The following is an 18,161-nucleotide window of genomic DNA, read 5'->3' as shown; positions in this document are numbered from 1 at the left end:
CTGTGCGGCCGGTCGCGCCTATAGACCGTGTACTGTGCGGCCGGTCGCGCCTATAGACTGTGCACTGTGCGGCCGGTCGCGCCTATAGACCGTGTACTGTGCACTGTGCAGCCGGTCGCGCCTATAGACTGTGCACTGTGCGGCCGGTCGCGCCTATAGACTGTACACTGTGCGGCCGGTCGCGCCTATAGACTGTGCACTGTGCGGCCGGTCGCGCCTATAGACTGTGCACTGTGCGGCCGGTCGCGCCTATAGACCGTGTACTGTGCGGCCGGTCGCGCCTATAGACCGTGTACTGTGCGGCCGGTCGCGCCTATAGACCGTGTACTGTGCACGCTGCGGCCGGTCGCGCCTATAGACCGTGTACTGTGCACGCTGCGGCCGGTCGCGCCTATAGACCGTGTACTGTGCACGCTGCGGCCGGTCGCGCCTATAGACTGTGTACTGTGCGGCCGGTCGCGCCTATAGACTGTACACTGTGCGGCCGGTCGCGCCTATAGACTGTGCACTGTGCGGCCGGTCGCGCCTATAGACTGTGCGGCCGGTCGCGCCTATAGACTGTGCGGCCGGTCGCGCCTATAGACCGTGTACTGTGCACGCTGCGGCCGGTCGCGCCTATAGACTGTGCACGCTGCGGCCGGTCGCGCCTATAGACCGTGTACTGTGCACGCTGTGGCCGGTCGCGCCTATAGACCGTGTACTGTGCACTGTGCGGCCGGTCGCGCCTATAGACCGTGTACTGTGCACGCTGCGGCCGGTCGCGCCTATAGACCGTGTACTGTGCGGCCGGTCGCGCCTATAGACCGTGTACTGTGCACGCTGCGGCCGGCCACACCCCATGAACACACCCAGAATGTGCTGAGGAGGAGGGAGACCGCGGCAGCTCCTCGGTCCTGCGTATCCCGGCGCTGCCAGTCCCGGCCCAGCGGCAGCAGGACCTGTGCACGGAGGGGCGGCGGGGATGCATCCGCAGACGGTGAGTGCTCCTCCGCCGGTGTGGCCGGCATGTGCTGCCGTACAGGTGATTACACGGGGATTCGTACAACACCCTGCTGTGTGCGGAGAACGTCAGCTGCTCGGGCTGCACAGGACTCCATCTTGCTGCTTCTTAAAGGCACAGCGCGCTTTAGAGGAGGGGACATGGGCAACATTGGGTGAAGGCAAAGGAGGGGTTAAGCGATCGCACCGCTCTGCGCACAATGTGGATAGGATCCTAGGCTCTGCACACAATGTTTCCTGCACAGGTCGCTGTGCGCAGTGGGGACCTGTTTTATAGGAGGATTTTAAGTAACCATTTACCAAATGCAGTCACCCCTCGGCGCTGGCTGTGCAGGGTTCGGCTCTCCTCAGGTATTCCTGGAGGATCAGGTCCTTAATTGCTGGAGGTGCGAGAAAACGCAGGGCAGAGGCTTGTGAGATGGGGGTACACTACAAGTCCCAGTACACTACTGTGTGAGATGGGGGTACAGGTCCCAGTACACTGTACACAGCTGTGTGAGATGGGGGGTACAGGTCCCAGTACACTGTACACGGCTGTTTGAGATGGGGGGGGGGGGGGGGGTTACAGGTCCCAGTACACGGCTGTGTGAGATGGGGGTACAGGTCCCAGTACACTGTACATGGCTGTGTGAGATGGGGGTACAGGTCCCAGTACACTGTACATGGCTATGTGAGATGGGGGGTACAGGTCCTAGTACACTGTACATGGCTGTGTGAGATGGGGGGTACAGGTCCCAGTACACTGTACACAGCTGTGTGAGATGGGGGGTACGGGTCCCAGTACACTGTACACGGCTGTGTGAGATGGGGGGGTACAGGTCCCAGTACACTGTACACAGCTGTGTGAGATGGGGGTACAGGTCCCAGTACACTGTACATGGCTATGTGAGATGGGGGGTACAGGTCCTAGTACACTGTACATGGCTGTGTGAGATGGGGGGTACAGGTCCCAGTACACTGTACACTACTGTGTGAGATGGGGGTACAGGTCCCAGTACACTGTACACAGCTGTGTGAGATGGGGGGTACAGGTCCCAGTACACTGTACACGGCTGTGTGAGATGGGGGGGTACAGGTCCCAGTACACTGTACACAGCTGTGTGAGATGGGGGTACAGGTCCCAGTACACTGTACATGGCTATGTGAGATGGGGGGTACAGGTCCTAGTACACTGTACATGGCTGTGTGAGATGGGGGGTACAGGTCCCAGTACACTGTACACTACTGTGTGAGATGGGGGTACAGGTCCCAGTACACTGTACACAGCTGTGTGAGATGGGGGGTACAGGTCCCAGTACACTGTACACGGCTGTTTGAGATGGGGGGGGGGGGGGGTTACAGGTCCCAGTACACGGCTGTGTGAGATGGGGGTACAGGTCCCAGTACACTGTACATGGCTGTGTGAGATGGGGGGGGGGGGGGGGTACAGGTCCCAGTACACGGCTGTGTGAGATGGGGGTACAGGTCCCAGTACACTGTACATGGCTGTGTGAGATGGGGGGTACAGGTCCCAGTACACTGTACACAGCTGTGTGAGATGGGGGGTACAGGTCCCAGTACACTGTACATGGCTATGTGAGATGGGGGTACAGGTCCTAGTACACTGTACACGGCTGTGTGAGATGGGGGGTACAGGTCCCAGTACACTGTACACGGCTGTGTGAGATGGGGGTACAGGTCCCAGTACACTGTACACTACTGTGTGAGATGGGGGTACAGGTCCCAGTACACTGTACACGGCTGTGTGAGATGGGGGGGTACAGGTCCCAGTACACTGTACACGGCTGTGTGAGATGGGGGGTACAGGTCCCAGTACACTGTACACGGCTGTGTGAGATGGGGGTACAGGTCCCAGTACACTGTACACGGCTGTTTGAGATGGGGTTACAGGTCCCAGTACACTGTACACGGCTGTGTGAGATGGGGTTACAGGTCCCAGTACACTGTACACGGCTGTTTGAGATGGGGGTACAGGTCCCAGTACACTGTACACGGCTGTGTGAGATGGGGGTACAGGTCCCAGTACACTGTACACGGCTGTGTGAGATGGGGGGGTACAGGTCCCAGTACACGGCTGTGTGAGATGGGGGTACAGGTCCCAGTACACTACTGTGTGAGATGGGGGTACAGGTCCCAGTACACTGTACACAGCTGTGTGAGATCGGTGTACAGGTCCCAGTACACTGTACACGGCTGTGTGAGATGGGGGGTACAGGTCCCAGTACACTGTACACGGCTGTGTGAGATGGGGGTACAGGTCCCAGCACACTGTACACGGCTGTGTGAGATGGGGAACAGGTCCCAGTACACTGTACACGGCTGTGTGAGATGGGGGGTACAGGTCCCAGTACACTGTACACGGCTGTGTGAGATGGGGGGTACAGGTCCCAGTACACTGTACACGGCTGTGTGAGATGGGGGTACAGGTCTCAGTACACTGTACATGGCTGTGTGAGATGGGGGTACAGGTTCCAGTACACTGTACACGGCTGTGTGAGATGGGGGTACAGGTCCCAGTACACTGTACACTGCTGTGTGAGATGGGGGTACAGGTCCCAGTACACGGCTGTGTGAGATGGGGGTACAGGTCCCAGTACATTGTACACGGCTGTGTGAGATGGGGGGTACGGGGTCCTCGTACACTGTACATGGCTGTGTGAGATGGGGGGTACAGGTCCCATTACACTGTACACGGCTGTGTGAGATGGGGGGTACGGGTCCCTTACACTGTACACGGCTGTGTGAGATGGGGGTACAGGTCCCAGCACACTGTACACGGCTGTGTGAGATGGGGAACAGGTCCCAGTACACTGTACACGGCTGTGTGAGATGGGGGGTACAGGTCCCAGTACACTGTACACGGCTGTGTGAGATGGGGTTACAGGTCCCAGTACACTGTACACGGCTGTGTGAGATGGGGGGTACGGGTCCCTTACACTGTACACGGCTGTGTGAGATGGGGGTACAGGTCCCAGCACACTGTACACGGCTGTGTGAGATGGGGAACAGGTCCCAGTACACTGTACACGGCTGTGTGAGATGGGGGGTACAGGTCCCAGTACACTGTACACGGCTGTGTGAGATGGGGTTACAGGTCCCAGTACACTGTACACGGCTGTTTGAGATGGGGTTACAGGTCCCAGTACACTGTACACGGCTGTGTGAGATGGGGTTACAGGTCCCAGTACACTGTACACGGCTGTTTGAGATGGGGGTACAGGTCCCAGTACACTGTACACGGCTGTGTGAGATGGGGGTACAGGTCCCAGTACACTGTACACGGCTGTGTGAGATGGGGGGGTACAGGTCCCAGTACACGGCTGTGTGAGATGGGGGTACAGGTCCCAGTACACTACTGTGTGAGATGGGGGTACAGGTCCCAGTACACTGTACACAGCTGTGTGAGATCGGTGTACAGGTCCCAGTACACTGTACACGGCTGTGTGAGATGGGGGGTACAGGTCCCAGTACACTGTACACGGCTGTGTGAGATGGGGGTACAGGTCCCAGCACACTGTACACGGCTGTGTGAGATGGGGAACAGGTCCCAGTACACTGTACACGGCTGTGTGAGATGGGGGGTACAGGTCCCAGTACACTGTACACGGCTGTGTGAGATGGGGGGTACAGGTCCCAGTACACTGTACACGGCTGTGTGAGATGGGGGTACAGGTCTCAGTACACTGTACATGGCTGTGTGAGATGGGGGTACAGGTTCCAGTACACTGTACACGGCTGTGTGAGATGGGGGTACAGGTCCCAGTACACTGTACACTGCTGTGTGAGATGGGGGTACAGGTCCCAGTACACGGCTGTGTGAGATGGGGGTACAGGTCCCAGTACATTGTACACGGCTGTGTGAGATGGGGGGTACGGGGTCCTCGTACACTGTACATGGCTGTGTGAGATGGGGGGTACAGGTCCCATTACACTGTACACGGCTGTGTGAGATGGGGGGTACGGGTCCCTTACACTGTACACGGCTGTGTGAGAATTGGGGGGGGTAAGGGGTCTTCGTACACTATACACAGCCGGCCGCTACCTCTTCTGACCCCTACACGGATTTCTCCTGTGTTCTCTGAGAAAGCCGCTGTCCTACATTTTTGGCGGTGGCTTATTCTCTTACAGAACAAAATCACCGTAGTCCAAAATCGGAGATGTTTGAGCCTTACTTCCCCCCAATATCATCCGTTGGTGGCGAGTCCGGAGGCCACCATACCCATAGTCGCCACACCCCGGCGGTGTATCGTGTACGGAGGACTGAAGGATTCTTACATATTGATGACTGATCACTAGGACAGGCCATCAATATCGGATCTGCGGGGTCCTTCACCTGGCGCCCCACCAGTCAGCTGTGTGCATTGTGTTTTTTCAAGTTAACAGAAACCAAAAACGATATGACGGCCCAGTGCTGAGCGCCAGTGCCCGCTACTGGAGCGCCACCGCACCCGTAAGAACGTGGGACGTTGGGAGCTGTGGGGTCACAGTTTGGTGCTGCCTTTTACCAAAGCAACGTTTTAGAGGTAAAATTAATTATAGTGCTTTGGCACAAAGCACTATATTGTTATTTCACCGTAGTAAACTTCTTCTTCTTATTATTATTCAGTCCGCAATTAATGCGGCCGAACCGCTGCACTCACAGACTCCAGTGAGGTGTCATTTCGAAGCCAGCGTCCCCAAGAGGTGTGCTAAGTATTTTTCGTGCCGATCGGATTTGTAGTTTTGGCGCAATTTGCGTTTGAAAATTTTGTCTCAATGTATTTCAATAGGGAAATTTTCCAATAGGTTATAATGGCTGATTTCTGAGGCAATTTCAAAATAACTGCCAACTGCCACCTGGCTGATTAGCTCATTGATATGCGCAGTCAGACCCAGTTACTATGCCAACGCCTACGAACTCTACATGACCCCAGTAGGACACAGATTTTGGCAGATAATATCAGCTCTTAAAGTGACCCGCCCACCAAATTGGCACCCGGAGTGGCCCCGCCCACCGAATCAAGCCCCACCCACCGAATCGGGCCCCGCCCACCAAATCAGCGTCTGAGGGGCACCCAAGTGTGAAAGTCTTGCAGGGGCAGCCCGGGCACCATTCCAAAGCACTATCTGTAGTTCCTTCAGGAAATACCCATCTAGTTATTATAGTGCTTTGCCACAAAGCACTATATTGTAATCCGAACGTGGTTAACTTTTATTATTATTCAGTTCGCAATTAATGCGGCCCGAACCGCTGCACTCACAGACACCATTGAGGCGTCATTTTGAAGCCAGCGTCCACGAGAGGTGTGCTAAGTATTTGTCGTGTCGATCGGATTTGTAGTTTTGGCGCAATTTGCGTTTGAAAATTTTTTTTCCCCTCATTAGAATGCATTGTCTCAATGTATTTCAATAGGGAAATTTTCCCATAGGGTTATAATGGCTGATTTCTGAGGCAATTTCAAAATAACTGCCAACTGCCACCTGGCTGATTAGCTCATTGATATGCGCAGTCAGACCCAGTTACTATGCCAACGCCTACGAACTCTACATGACCCCACGAGGACACAGGTTTTCCAGATAATATCAGGCTCTTAACCCCTTTACCCCCAAGGGTGGTTTGCACGTTATGGACCGGGCCAATTTTTACTTTACAATTCTGACCACTGTCCCTTTATGAGGTTATAACTCTGGAACGCTTCAACAGATCCCGGTGATTCTGACATTGTTTTCTCGTGACATATTGTACTTCATGATAGTGGTAAAATTTCTTTGATATTACCTGCGTTTATTTGTGAAAAAAACGGAAATTTGGCGAAAATTTTGAAAATTTCGCAATTTTCCAACTTTGAATTTTTATGCAATTAAATCACAGAGATATGTCACACAAAATACTTAATAAGTAACATTTCCCACATGTCTACTTTACATCAGCACAATTTTGGAACCAACATTTTTTTTTTGTTAGGGAGTTATAAGGGTTAAAAGTTGACCAGCAATTTCTCATTTTTACAACACCATTTTATTTTAGGGACCACATCTCATTTGAAGTCATTTTGAGGGGTCTATATGATAGAAAATACCCAAGTGTGACACCATTCTAAAAACTGCACCCCTCAAGGTTCTCAAAACCACATTCAAGAAGTTTATTAACCCTTCAGGTGCTTCACAGGAATTTTTGGAATGTTTAAATAAAAATGAACATTTAACTTTTTTTCACAAAAAATTTACTTCAGCTCCAATTTGTTTTATTTTACCAAGGGTTACAGGAGAAAATGGACCCCAAACGTTGTTGTACAATTTGTCCTGAGTACTCTGATACCCCATATGTGGGGGTAAACCACTGTTTGGGCGCATGGGAGAGCTCGGAAGGGAAGGAGCGCCGTTTGACTTTTCAATGCAAAATTGACAGGAATTGAGATGGGACGCCATGTTGCGTTTGGAGAGCCACTGATGAGCCTAAACATTGAAACCCCTCACAAGTGACACCATTTTTAAATGTAGACCCCCTAAGGAACTTATCTAGATGTGTGGTGAGCACTTTGACCCACCAAGAGCTTCACAGAAGTTTATAATGCAGAGCCGTAAAAATAAAACAAAAATTTTTTCCCACAAAAATTATTTTTTTAGCCCCCAGTTTTGTATTTTCCTGAGGGTAACAGGAGAAATTGGACCTCAAAAGTTGTTGTGCAATTTGTCCTGAGTGCGCTGATACCCTACATGTGGGGGGGAACCAGCGTTTGGGCGCATGGGAGGGCTCGGAAGGGAAGGAGCGCCATTTGGAATACAGACTTAGATGGAATGGTCTGCTGGCGTCACATTGTGTTTGCAGAGCCCCTAATGTACCTAAACAGTAGAAACCCCCCACAAGTGACCCCATATTGGAAACTAGACCCCCCAAGGAACTTATCTAGATGTGTTGTGAGAACTTTGAGCCCCCAAGTATTTCACTACAGTTTATAACGCAGAACCATGAAAATAAAAAATCTTTTTTTTTCCCACAAAAATTATTTTTTAGCCCCCAGTTTTGTATTTTCCCAAGGGTAACAGGAGAAATTGGACCCCAAAAGTTGTTGTCCAATTTGTCCTGAGTATGCTGATACCCCATATGTTGGGGTAAACTCCTGTTTGGGCACACGGGAGAGCTCGGAGGGGAAGGAGCACTGTTTTACTTTTTCAACGCAGAATTGGCTGGAATTGAGATCGGACGCCATGTCGCGTTTGGAGAGCCCCTGATGTGTCTAAACAGTGGAAAGCCCCCAATTATAACTGAAACCCTAATCCAAACACACCCCTAACCCTAATCCCAACGGTAACCCTAACCACACCTCTAACCCAGACACACCCCTAATCCCAACCCTATTCCCAACCGCAAATGTAATCCAAACCCTAACCCTAACTGTAGCCTTAACCCTAACTGTAGCCTTAACCCTAACTGTAGCCTTAACCCTAACTGTAGCCTTAACCCTAACTGTAGCCTTAACCCTAACTGTAGCCTTAACCCTAACTGTAGCCTTAACCCTAACTGTAGCCTTAACCCTAACTGTAGCCTTAACCCTAACTGTAGCCTTAACCCTAACTGTAGCCTTAACCCTAACTGTAGCCTTAACCCTAACTGTAGCCTTAACCCTAACTGTAGCCTTAACCCTAACTGTAGCCTTAACCCTAACTGTAGCCTTAACCCTAACTGTAGCCTTAACCCTAACCCTAGCCCCTAACCCTAATGGGAAAATGGAAATAAATACATTTTTTTAATTTTTTAATTTTTCCTTAACTAAGGGGGTGATGAAGGGGGGTTTGATTTACTTTTCTAGCGGGTTTTTATGATTGGCAGCCGTCACACACTGAAAGACGCTTTTTATTGCAAAAAATATTTTTTGCGTTACCACATTTTGAGAGCTATAATTTTTCCATATTTTGGTCCACAGAGTCATGTGAGGTCTTGTTTTTTGCAGGACGAGTTGACGTTTTTATTGGTAACATTTTCGGACACGTGACATTTTTTGATCGCTTTTTATTTTGATTTTTGTGAGGCAGAATGACCAAAATCCAGCTATTCATGAATTTCTTTTGGGGGAGGCGTTTATACCGTTCCGCGTTTGGTAAAATTGATAAAGCAGTTTTATTCTTCGGGTCAGTACGATTACAGCGATACCTCATTTATATCATTTATATCATTTTTTTACGTTTTGGCGCTTTTATACGATAAAAACTATTTTATAGAAAAAATAATTATTTTTGCATCGCTTTATTCTGAGGACTATAACTTTTTATTTTTTTGCTGATGTTGCTGTATGGCGGCTCGTTTTTTGCGGGACAAGATGACGTTTTCAGCGGTACCATGGTTATTTATATCCGTCTTTTTGATCACGTGTTATTCCACTTTTTGTTCGGCGGTATCATAATAAAGCGTTGTTTTTTGCCTCTTTTTTTTTTTTTTCTTACGGTGTTTACTGAAGGGGTTAACTAGTGGGACAGCTTTATAGGTCGGGTCGTTACGGACGCGGCGATACTAAATATGTGTACTTTTATTGTTTTTTTGTTTTTTTTTTATCTAGATAAAGAAATGTTTTTATGGGAATAATATTTTTTTTTCTTCATTATTTAGGATTTTTTTTTAATTATTTTTTTACACACTTTGAAATTTTTTTTTTAACTTTTTTACTTTGTCCCAGGGGGGGACAATACAGATCGGTGATCTGACAGTTTGCACAGCACTCTGTCAGATCACTGATCTGTCAAAGAGCGCTGCAGCGTTACCAAGTGCCTGCTCTGAGCAGGCACTTGGTAAGCCACCTCCCTCCCTGCAGGACCCGGATGCCGCGGCCATATTGGATCCGGGCCTTGATGCAGGGAGGAAGGTAGGAGACCCTCGCAGCAACGCGATCACATCGCGTTGCTGCGGGGGTCTCAGGGAGGCCCGCAGGGAGCCCCCTCCCTGCGCGATGCTTCCCTGCACCGCCGGCACATCGCGATCATGTTTGATCGCGGTGTGCCGGGGGTTAATGTGCCGGGGGCGGTCCGTGATGCGATAAGCAGCTGACACCCGGCCGCGATCGGCCGCGCTCTCCCCGTGAGCGCGGCCGATCGCGCTGGACGTACTATTCCGTCCTTGGGAAGTAGGGCCCACCCCACATGGACGGAATAGTACGTCCAATGGCAGAAAGGGGTGAAAGTGACAGCACAGCACAATTCCAAAGCACTATCTGTAGTCTTATTATTATGGCCCCGTCCACCGAATCGGTCGGCCGAGTGGCCCCGCCCACCGAATCGGTCAGCCGAGTGGCCCCGCCCACCAAAGCGGCCCCAGAGTGGCCCCGCCCACCAAAGCGGCCCCAGAGTGGCCCCGCCCACCAAAGCGGCCCCAGAGTGGCCCCGCCCACCAAAGCGGCCCCAGAGTGGCCCCGCCCACCAAAGCGGCCCCAGAGTGGCCCCGCCCACCAAAGCGGCCCCAGAGTGGCCCCGCCCACCAAAGCGGCCCCAGAGTGGCCCCGCCCACCAAAGCGGCCCCAGAGTGGCCCCGCCCACCAAAGCGGCCCCAGAGTGGCCCCGCCCACCAAAGCGGCCCCAGAGTGGCCCCGCCCACCAAAGCGGCCCCAGAGTGGCCCCGCCCACCAAAGCGGCCCCAGAGTGACCCTGCTAACATTTTCTGAAGATCACAATAAAATGGGCCCTAGGAGGCGCAAGTGGCCTCAGCAGGTCCCCAGGGGTTAAGCTCAACCCTGAGGGGCTACAACTATCAAACCAGTGCCTGAGGGGCACCCAAGTGTGAAAGTCTTGCAGGGGCAGCCGGGCACCATTCCAAAGCACTATCTGTAGTTCCTTCAGGAAATACCCATCTAGTTATTTTTACATTCCACTTTGCATTTATTCATGTGTAGCACGTCAGGGGTTAAAGCATTTTCTGATGGTTTTGAAGCATTTGAGGGGTGCGGATTTTAATAATGGTGTCACTTCTGGGTGTTTCCAATATATCGGCCCCTCATTTAAGTCTGATTAGGTCCCTAGAGAAGCGGGATTTGTAAATTTGTTGAAAAAAATGAGAAATTGCTGCAAAACTTTTAACCCTCTGACATCCAAGCAGAATGAAATGCTGCAGCTGTAAAATGGCCATAAGGGAAGTGATATTTATTAGTAATTTTGTATGGACGTGACTGTCGAAAGGTTGAAAATTGTGTTGTTTTTTTCCCTCCCACAAATTATTTGTTTATATAGCACCATTAATTCCATGGTGCTGTACATGAGAAGGGGTTATATACAGAGTTATAGATATCGTTTACAGTAAACAAATTTAAGATGACAGACTGGTACAGAGGGAAGAGGACCCTGTCCTTGTGGACTTACATTCTACGGGATAATGGGGAGGAGACAGAAGGTTGGGGGAGCGGTAGCTCTGGTGGTGGTGAGGCGGCAGCTCTGGCGGTGGTGAGGCGGCAGCTCTGGTGTTGGTGAGGTGGCAGCTCTGGTGGTGGTGAGGCGGCAGCTCTGGTGGTGGTGAGGCGGCAGCTCTGGTGGTGGTGAGGCGGCTGAATGGTTATTGCAGGCTGTAGGCTTTCTTGAAGAGATGGGTTTTCCGGTTCTGTCTGAAGGATCCGAGGGTGGTGGATAATCGGACGAGTTGAGGCGTGGAATTCCAGAGGATGGAGGATATTGTGGAGAAATCTTGGAGGCGGTTGTGTGAGGAACGAATAAGTGTGGAGGAGAGAAGGAGGTTTTGGGAGGATTGAAGATTACTTGAGAGAAGATATTGGGAGATTAGTTCAGAGATATAGGGAGGAGACAGGTTGTGGATGGCTTTGTAGATCAGCGTTAGTAGTTTCAACTGGATTCGTTGGGGAATTGGGAGCTAGTGGAGGGATTTGCAGAGGGGAGTAGCGAGGAGAGAGGTGGATTAGCCAGGCAGCAGAGTTGAGGACAGACTGGAGTGGTGCAAGAGAGGTAGCGGGGAGGCCACAGAGGAGGGTGTTGCAGTAGTCGAGGCGGGAGATGATGAGGGCATGCACAAGAGTTTTAGTAGATTGTGGGCTGAGGAAGGGACGGATTCTGGCAATATTTTTGAGTTGGAGGCGACAGGAGGTGGCAAGAGTTTGGACGTGCTGCTTGAAGGACAGGGCAGAGTCGAGACTTACTCCGAGGCAGGGGATTTCAGGTGCAGGAGAGAGCGTGATGCTGTTTACCGTAATAGATCATTTAGGGAGGATACTTGAGATGGCAGAAAGATGATGAGTTCGGTTTTGTCTACATTGAGTTTTAGGAAGCGAGATAAACACAAGTCATATCGAAAAACTTTTACCTCTATCATGGCAGATGCGCACTGAGCGATCAGTAATGGATCATTCCGTGCCGGTAAACTCATCGCTCTCGGCAGCACAGGACCCGTTAACATAGGACAACGTGCTGCAGAGAACAATGATCTCATTTGCAGCACAAGAGCTGATTATTTATTTTTTGTTTTATTCCCCCCAATGAATGAGAGATTTCCACTAATCACATGTAATAATGCGGCCCTATAAGATCCCCGATGTGTACACTGTCTGTGCTCGTGCATTGCGCCTGTTTCCAGATCCCACCGACCACCTACAGGCTGCAGGTTCTCCGGATAAGTGTGAGGATAACCTTTGAACCTTTCTCATCTGCCAGTAAGGCAGTGATGTAGATGGGGAAAAGTGGCACTAATAAATAGTATGGCCGACACGGGGCAATCAGGTGAATGTTTTCGGACATCAATTTGGTCCAACTAATTATTAAATTACAAAAATGGAAAAAAATACAGGCTCAACCAGCGCAAAATCATTATAGCACCTCTTACCTGAGATGCCCACCACATCCTCACTTCTGTATGTAAAGTCTGAGAGTTAAAATAAAATACATGGAGAAACTGCTGAAAGCTGCTAAACAAAACAAACCCCAAACCGTCCCCTGCAGCCCCAGCGCTGACTCCGGTGGTCGCCATCAGATATAGTTTTCCTTGCAGGGACGCTGGGCTGTGCGTATGGCTGGGCGGCGGGGGATGCTGGGCCGTGCGTGTGGCTGGGCGGCGGGGGAAGCTGGGCCGTGCGTGTGGCTGGGCGGCGGGAACACCGGGCCGTGCGTGTGGGTGGGCGGCGGGGACACTGGGCCGTGCGTGTGGCTGGGTGGCGGGGACACCAGGCCGTGCATGTGGCTGGGCAGCGGAGGACGCTGGGCCGTCCGTGTGGCTGGGCGGCGGGGGACGCTGGGCCGTCCGTGTGGCTGGGCGGCGGGGGACGCTGGGCCGTGCGTGTGGCTGGGCGGCGGGGGACGCTGGGCCGTCCGTGTGGCTGGGCGGCGGGGGACGCTGGGCCGTGCGTGTGGCTGGGCGGCGGGGGACGCTGGGCCGTCCGTGTGGCTGGGCGGCTGACGCTGGGCCGTGCGTGTGGCTGGGCGGCGGGGGACACTTGGCCGTGCGTGTGGCTGGGCGGCGGGGGACACTGGGCCGTGCGTGTGGCTGGGTGGCGGGGGACGAATTTATATTCCCATAAATCACAGAGATATGTCACACAAAATACTTAATAAGTAACATCTCCCACATGTCTACTTTACATCAGCACAATTTTGGAAACAACATTTTTTTTTAGGGAGTTATAAGGGTTAAAAGATGATATCATGGTTAGGGTTTTGAACTGAAATCTTTGGGTAATGGGGAGCCAGTGCAGGGCAGCGATTCCTCCTTTTTACAACACCATTTTTTTTTTTAGGGACCACATCTCATTTGAAGTCATTTTGAGGGGTCTATATGATAGAAAATACCCAAGTGTGACACCATTCTAAAAACTGCACCCCTCAAGGTGCTCAAAACCACATTCAAGAAGTTTATTAACCCTTCAGGTGTTTCACAGGAATTTTTGGAATGTTTAAAAAAAAAATTAACATTTAACTTTTTTTCACAAAAAATTTACTTCAGCTCCAATTTGTTTTATTTTCCCATGGGTAACAGGAGAAAATGGACCCCAAAAGTTGTTGTCCAATGTATCCTGAGTACGCTGATACCTCATATGTTGGGGTAAACCCCTGTTTGGGCACACGGGAGAGCTCGGAAGAGAAGGAGCGCCGTTTGACTTTTTCAACGCAGAATTGGCTGGAATTGAGATCGGACGCCATGTTGCGTTTGGAGAGCCCCTGATGTGCCTAAACAGTGGAAACGCCCCAATTCTAACACCAACACACCCCTAACTCCAACACACACCTAATCCCAACCGTAAATGTAATCCAAACCCTAACCCTAATGGGAAAGTGGAAATAAATACATTTTTTTTTTTAATGTTATTATTTTTCCCTAACTAAGGGGGTGATGAAGGGGGGGTTTGATTTACTTTTATAGCGTTTTTTTTTAGAGGATTTTTATGATTGGCAGCCGTCACACACTGAAAGACATCTTGAGAGCTATAAATTTTCCGTATTTTGGCCCACAGGGTCAATGTGAGGTGTTGTTTTTTGCGGGACGAGTTGCTCTTTTTATTGGTACCATTTTCGGACAAGTGACATTTTTTGATCACTTTTTATTCCGATTTTTGTAAGGCCAAAAACCAGCTATTCATGAATTTCTCTTTTGGGGGGTGGGGGGCTTATACCGTTCCGCGTTTGGTAAAATTGATGAAGCAGTTTTATTCTTCAGGTCAGTACGATTACAGCGATATCTCATTTATATCATTTTTTTTTTAATGTTTTGGCGCTTTTATACCATAAAAACTATTTCTTATATGTAAATGAGCTGTTCAGGTCTCTGGGGGGCGTTACCAGTGTGAGACATGTAATGACTGACAGTCTGCTGATCTACATGTCTCACACTGGTAACAAGACTCTGCACCAAAAATGTAGTAATTTTTTTTTTTCTTTTAATGCAATTTCGGCGTGGATTTAATAAAGCATTAGTTTTACTTAATTTTTATTTTTTTTGTGCAGTGAAGAATGCTCCATTCCACAATTAACCACACAATAGGAATCAGTTTTCATTACATCAAATCCATATTGCTAAAACTGTTGAAACTCGCAGGTTTTCTGCACACAAAAAAAAACATTGAGAAAACCGCCCTCATTTCTGCTCTGTGTGAACATGGCCTTACGAGGAGTTCACACGCATCAGATTTGTTGCAGCCACTTCTGAGCCCGGATCTGCCCTTGCATTGTGGATTGGTTTTCTTCTTTTCGCACTCTCTGTGTCTTATTTCCATTACAATAGGGTCTTTGGACCCCCAGTAGCCAGCTCTCCCGTCTCCACCCCGGTCTCCTGCAGTGGTGCTGGGGGAGGAGAGGTGCATGCTGGTGGTGCTGGGAGGGTCAGTCTTGGGGGCGCCTTTCATTAGTTTCCATGATTAGGTGCAGATGTGGGTTCCTTCTTCTCCAGGAATCCTGATGAGGGGTAGATGTGCGCAGCCGCTGTAAGGTGACTGCTCTGCTCCGCAGCCGCGCATTTCAGCCCATCTCCTGCACTTGGAACAGCCCAGGGAGGATGGGTGTCAGGACTTCCCTGTTCGGAATACTAGTCGGGGCGATTGGCTCCTGTAAGGTACTCTGCCCGGCCAATTATCTTTTGTCATCCACATCATTCTAGTTCCATGTGTGCTCTTCCATCATTGTTACCTGCTTTCCCTCTGAGCTCCATTCTCCTGCACTCTTCTACAAACGAGCTTGAGCGCAGTCGTTTGCCTGCTGCTGACAGATTAGTGCTGCATTGTTGATGCATATGGCAGAGAAGTTATCTGCCATATGTACCCAAAAAGCAGCATTTGCAGTTTTACATCTCACTGCTTATATATACAGTCCCATCCTGGAGTATGTCGCACCTCTCAGCCTCTCTATGCACAGCCCCATCCTGCAGTATATATGCAACCTTCAGCCTTCTATGCACAACCCCATCCATCAGTATATTTCCTTTCAGCCTCTCTATATACAGCCCCATTTTACTGTATACCACTCCTCTTTGCTCCTATATATACAGCCCCATCCTGCAGTGCAGCACTCCTCTTTGCTCCTATATATACAGCCCCATCCTGCAGTGCAGCACTCCTCTTTGCTCCTATATATACAGCCCCATCCTGCAGTGCAGCGCTCCTCTTTGCTCCTATATATACAGCCCCATCCTGCAGTGCAGCACTCCTCTTTGGTCCTATATACACAGCCCCATCCTGCAGTGTAGCACTCCTCTTTGGTCCTATATACACAGCCCCATCCTGCAGTACAACACTGCTCTTTGCTCCTATATATACAGCCCCTCCTGCAGTACACCACTCCTCTTTGCTCCAATATATAAAGCCACATCCTGAAGTACAACACTCCTCTTTGGTCCTATATATGCATCCTCTCCTGCAGTATACCACTCCTCTTTGCTCCTATATATACAGCCCCATCCTGCAATACAACACTGCTCTTTGGTCCTATATATACAGCCCCATCCTGCAGTACAACACTGCTCTTTAGTCCTATATATACAGCCCCATCCTGCAGTACAACACTGCTCTTTAGTCCTATACATACAGCCCCATCCTGCAGTACAACACTGCTTTGCTCCTATATATACATCCCCTCCTGCAGTATACCACTCCTCTTTGCTCCGATATATAAAGTCACATTCTGAAGTACAACACTCCTCTTTGGTCCTATATATGCATCCTTTCCTGCAGTATACCACTCCTCTTTTCTAATATATATACAGCCCCATCCTGCAGTGCAACACTCCTCTTTGCTCCTATATATACAGCCCCATCCTGCAGTGCAACACTCCTCTTTGCTCCTATATATACATCCCATCCTGCAGTGCAGCAATCCTCTTTGCTCCTATATATACAGCCCCATCCTGCAGTGCAACACTCCTCTTTGGTCCTATATATATCCCCTACTGCAGTATACCACTCCTCTTTGCTCCTATATATACAACCCCATCCTGCAGTATACCACTCTTTGCTCCTATATATACAGCCCCATCCTGCAGTACAACACTCCTCTTTGGTCCTATATATATCTACTCCTGCAGTACAACACTCCTCTCTGCTCTTCCTATGCACAGCCTTGTCCCTGCAGTACACCACTCCTCTCAACTCCTCCATATACAGTCCTGTCCTTCAGTATATCACTCGTCTGTTACCTGAACACTTGCACTTCGCCGTTTTGTGATATGAGCTCTTAAATGGGTTGTCCACTAGTCGGGCAACCCTATGTTTGCCCCATTAAAATAACACTTAGTGTGAACATGGCCTATCAGTATTTGTAGCCAAATCCAGGAGTGGGTAATAATACAGAAGGGGTGATGTGTTTCTATTATGCTTTTCCTCTGATTGTTCCACTCCTGATTATGGCGGCTTACATATGTACAAGTTATTGTCTGACTGTTGTCGGTGTTTTGGATCCAATTTTTCATCAGTGTTTGCTCACTTGTCAGAGTTCCCCAGAAGTTTCATCAGTGAACTGTTATATTTTTTTTTAGATGTGAACATCAAAGTTTCTCCTATCCATTCCATTGTTAATCACGGACTGCACAATGATGCTCCATGTACTGTCCACAATCCTCACGATCCCTGGATATAGCTCCTGTATCAGCGGCAGGTTCTCTATTAGTACAGTTATGTATTATGTCTCCTCTGGATATAGCTCCTGTATCAGCGGCAGGTTCTCTATTAGTGCAGTTATGTATTATGTCTCCTCTGGATATAGCTCCTGTATCAGCGGCAGGTTCTCTATTAGTACAGTTATGTATTATGTCTCCTCTGGATATAGCTCCTGTATCAGCGGCAGGTTCTCTATTAGTGCAGTTATGTATTATGTCTCCTGGATATAGCTCCTGTATCAGCGGCAGGTTCTCTATTAGTACAGTTATGTATTATGTCTCCTGGATATAGCTCCTGTATCAGCGGCAGGTTCTCTATTAGTACAGTTATGTATTATGTCTCCTGGATATAGCTCCTGTATCAGCGGCAGGTTCTCTATTAGTACAGTTATGTATTATGTCTCCTCTGGATATAGCGCCTGTATCAGCGGCAGGTTCCCTATTAGTGCAGTTATATATTATGTCTCCTCTGGATATAGCTCCTGTATCAGCGGCAGGTTCTCTATTAGTACAGTTATGTATTATGTCTCCTGGATATAGCTCCTGTATCAGCGGCAGGTTCTCTATTAGTACAGTTATGTATTATGTCTCCTCTGGATATAGCTCCTGTATCAGCGGCAGGTTCTCT

At 49.8% G+C, this 18,161-nt stretch overlaps 1 protein-coding gene across 2 annotated transcripts in view; it reads left to right on the top strand.

The window, feature by feature from the left end:
- The first annotated feature begins 850 nt into the window (after positions 1–850).
- KLF8 (KLF transcription factor 8) overlaps positions 851–18,161 on the top strand; it is a 57,739-nt gene continuing 40,428 nt past the window's right edge. The window contains exon 1 of one of the 2 annotated variants that reach the window (XM_069748605.1): positions 851–1,021. In XM_069748605.1, the coding sequence (XP_069604706.1) occupies positions 962–1,021 (60 nt within the window). In that variant the 5' untranslated portion in view covers positions 851–961. The remainder of the gene's footprint in view (positions 1,022–18,161) is intronic. The other variant, XM_069748606.1, reaches the window with a different exon arrangement.

Source organism: Ranitomeya imitator, chromosome 2, assembly GCF_032444005.1.
Source record: "Ranitomeya imitator isolate aRanImi1 chromosome 2, aRanImi1.pri, whole genome shotgun sequence".
Classification (NCBI taxonomy): Eukaryota; Metazoa; Chordata; class Amphibia; order Anura; family Dendrobatidae; genus Ranitomeya; species Ranitomeya imitator.
Note: the sequence above shows the minus strand (reverse complement) of the source record. Positions and strands in the feature narration are given on the sequence as shown.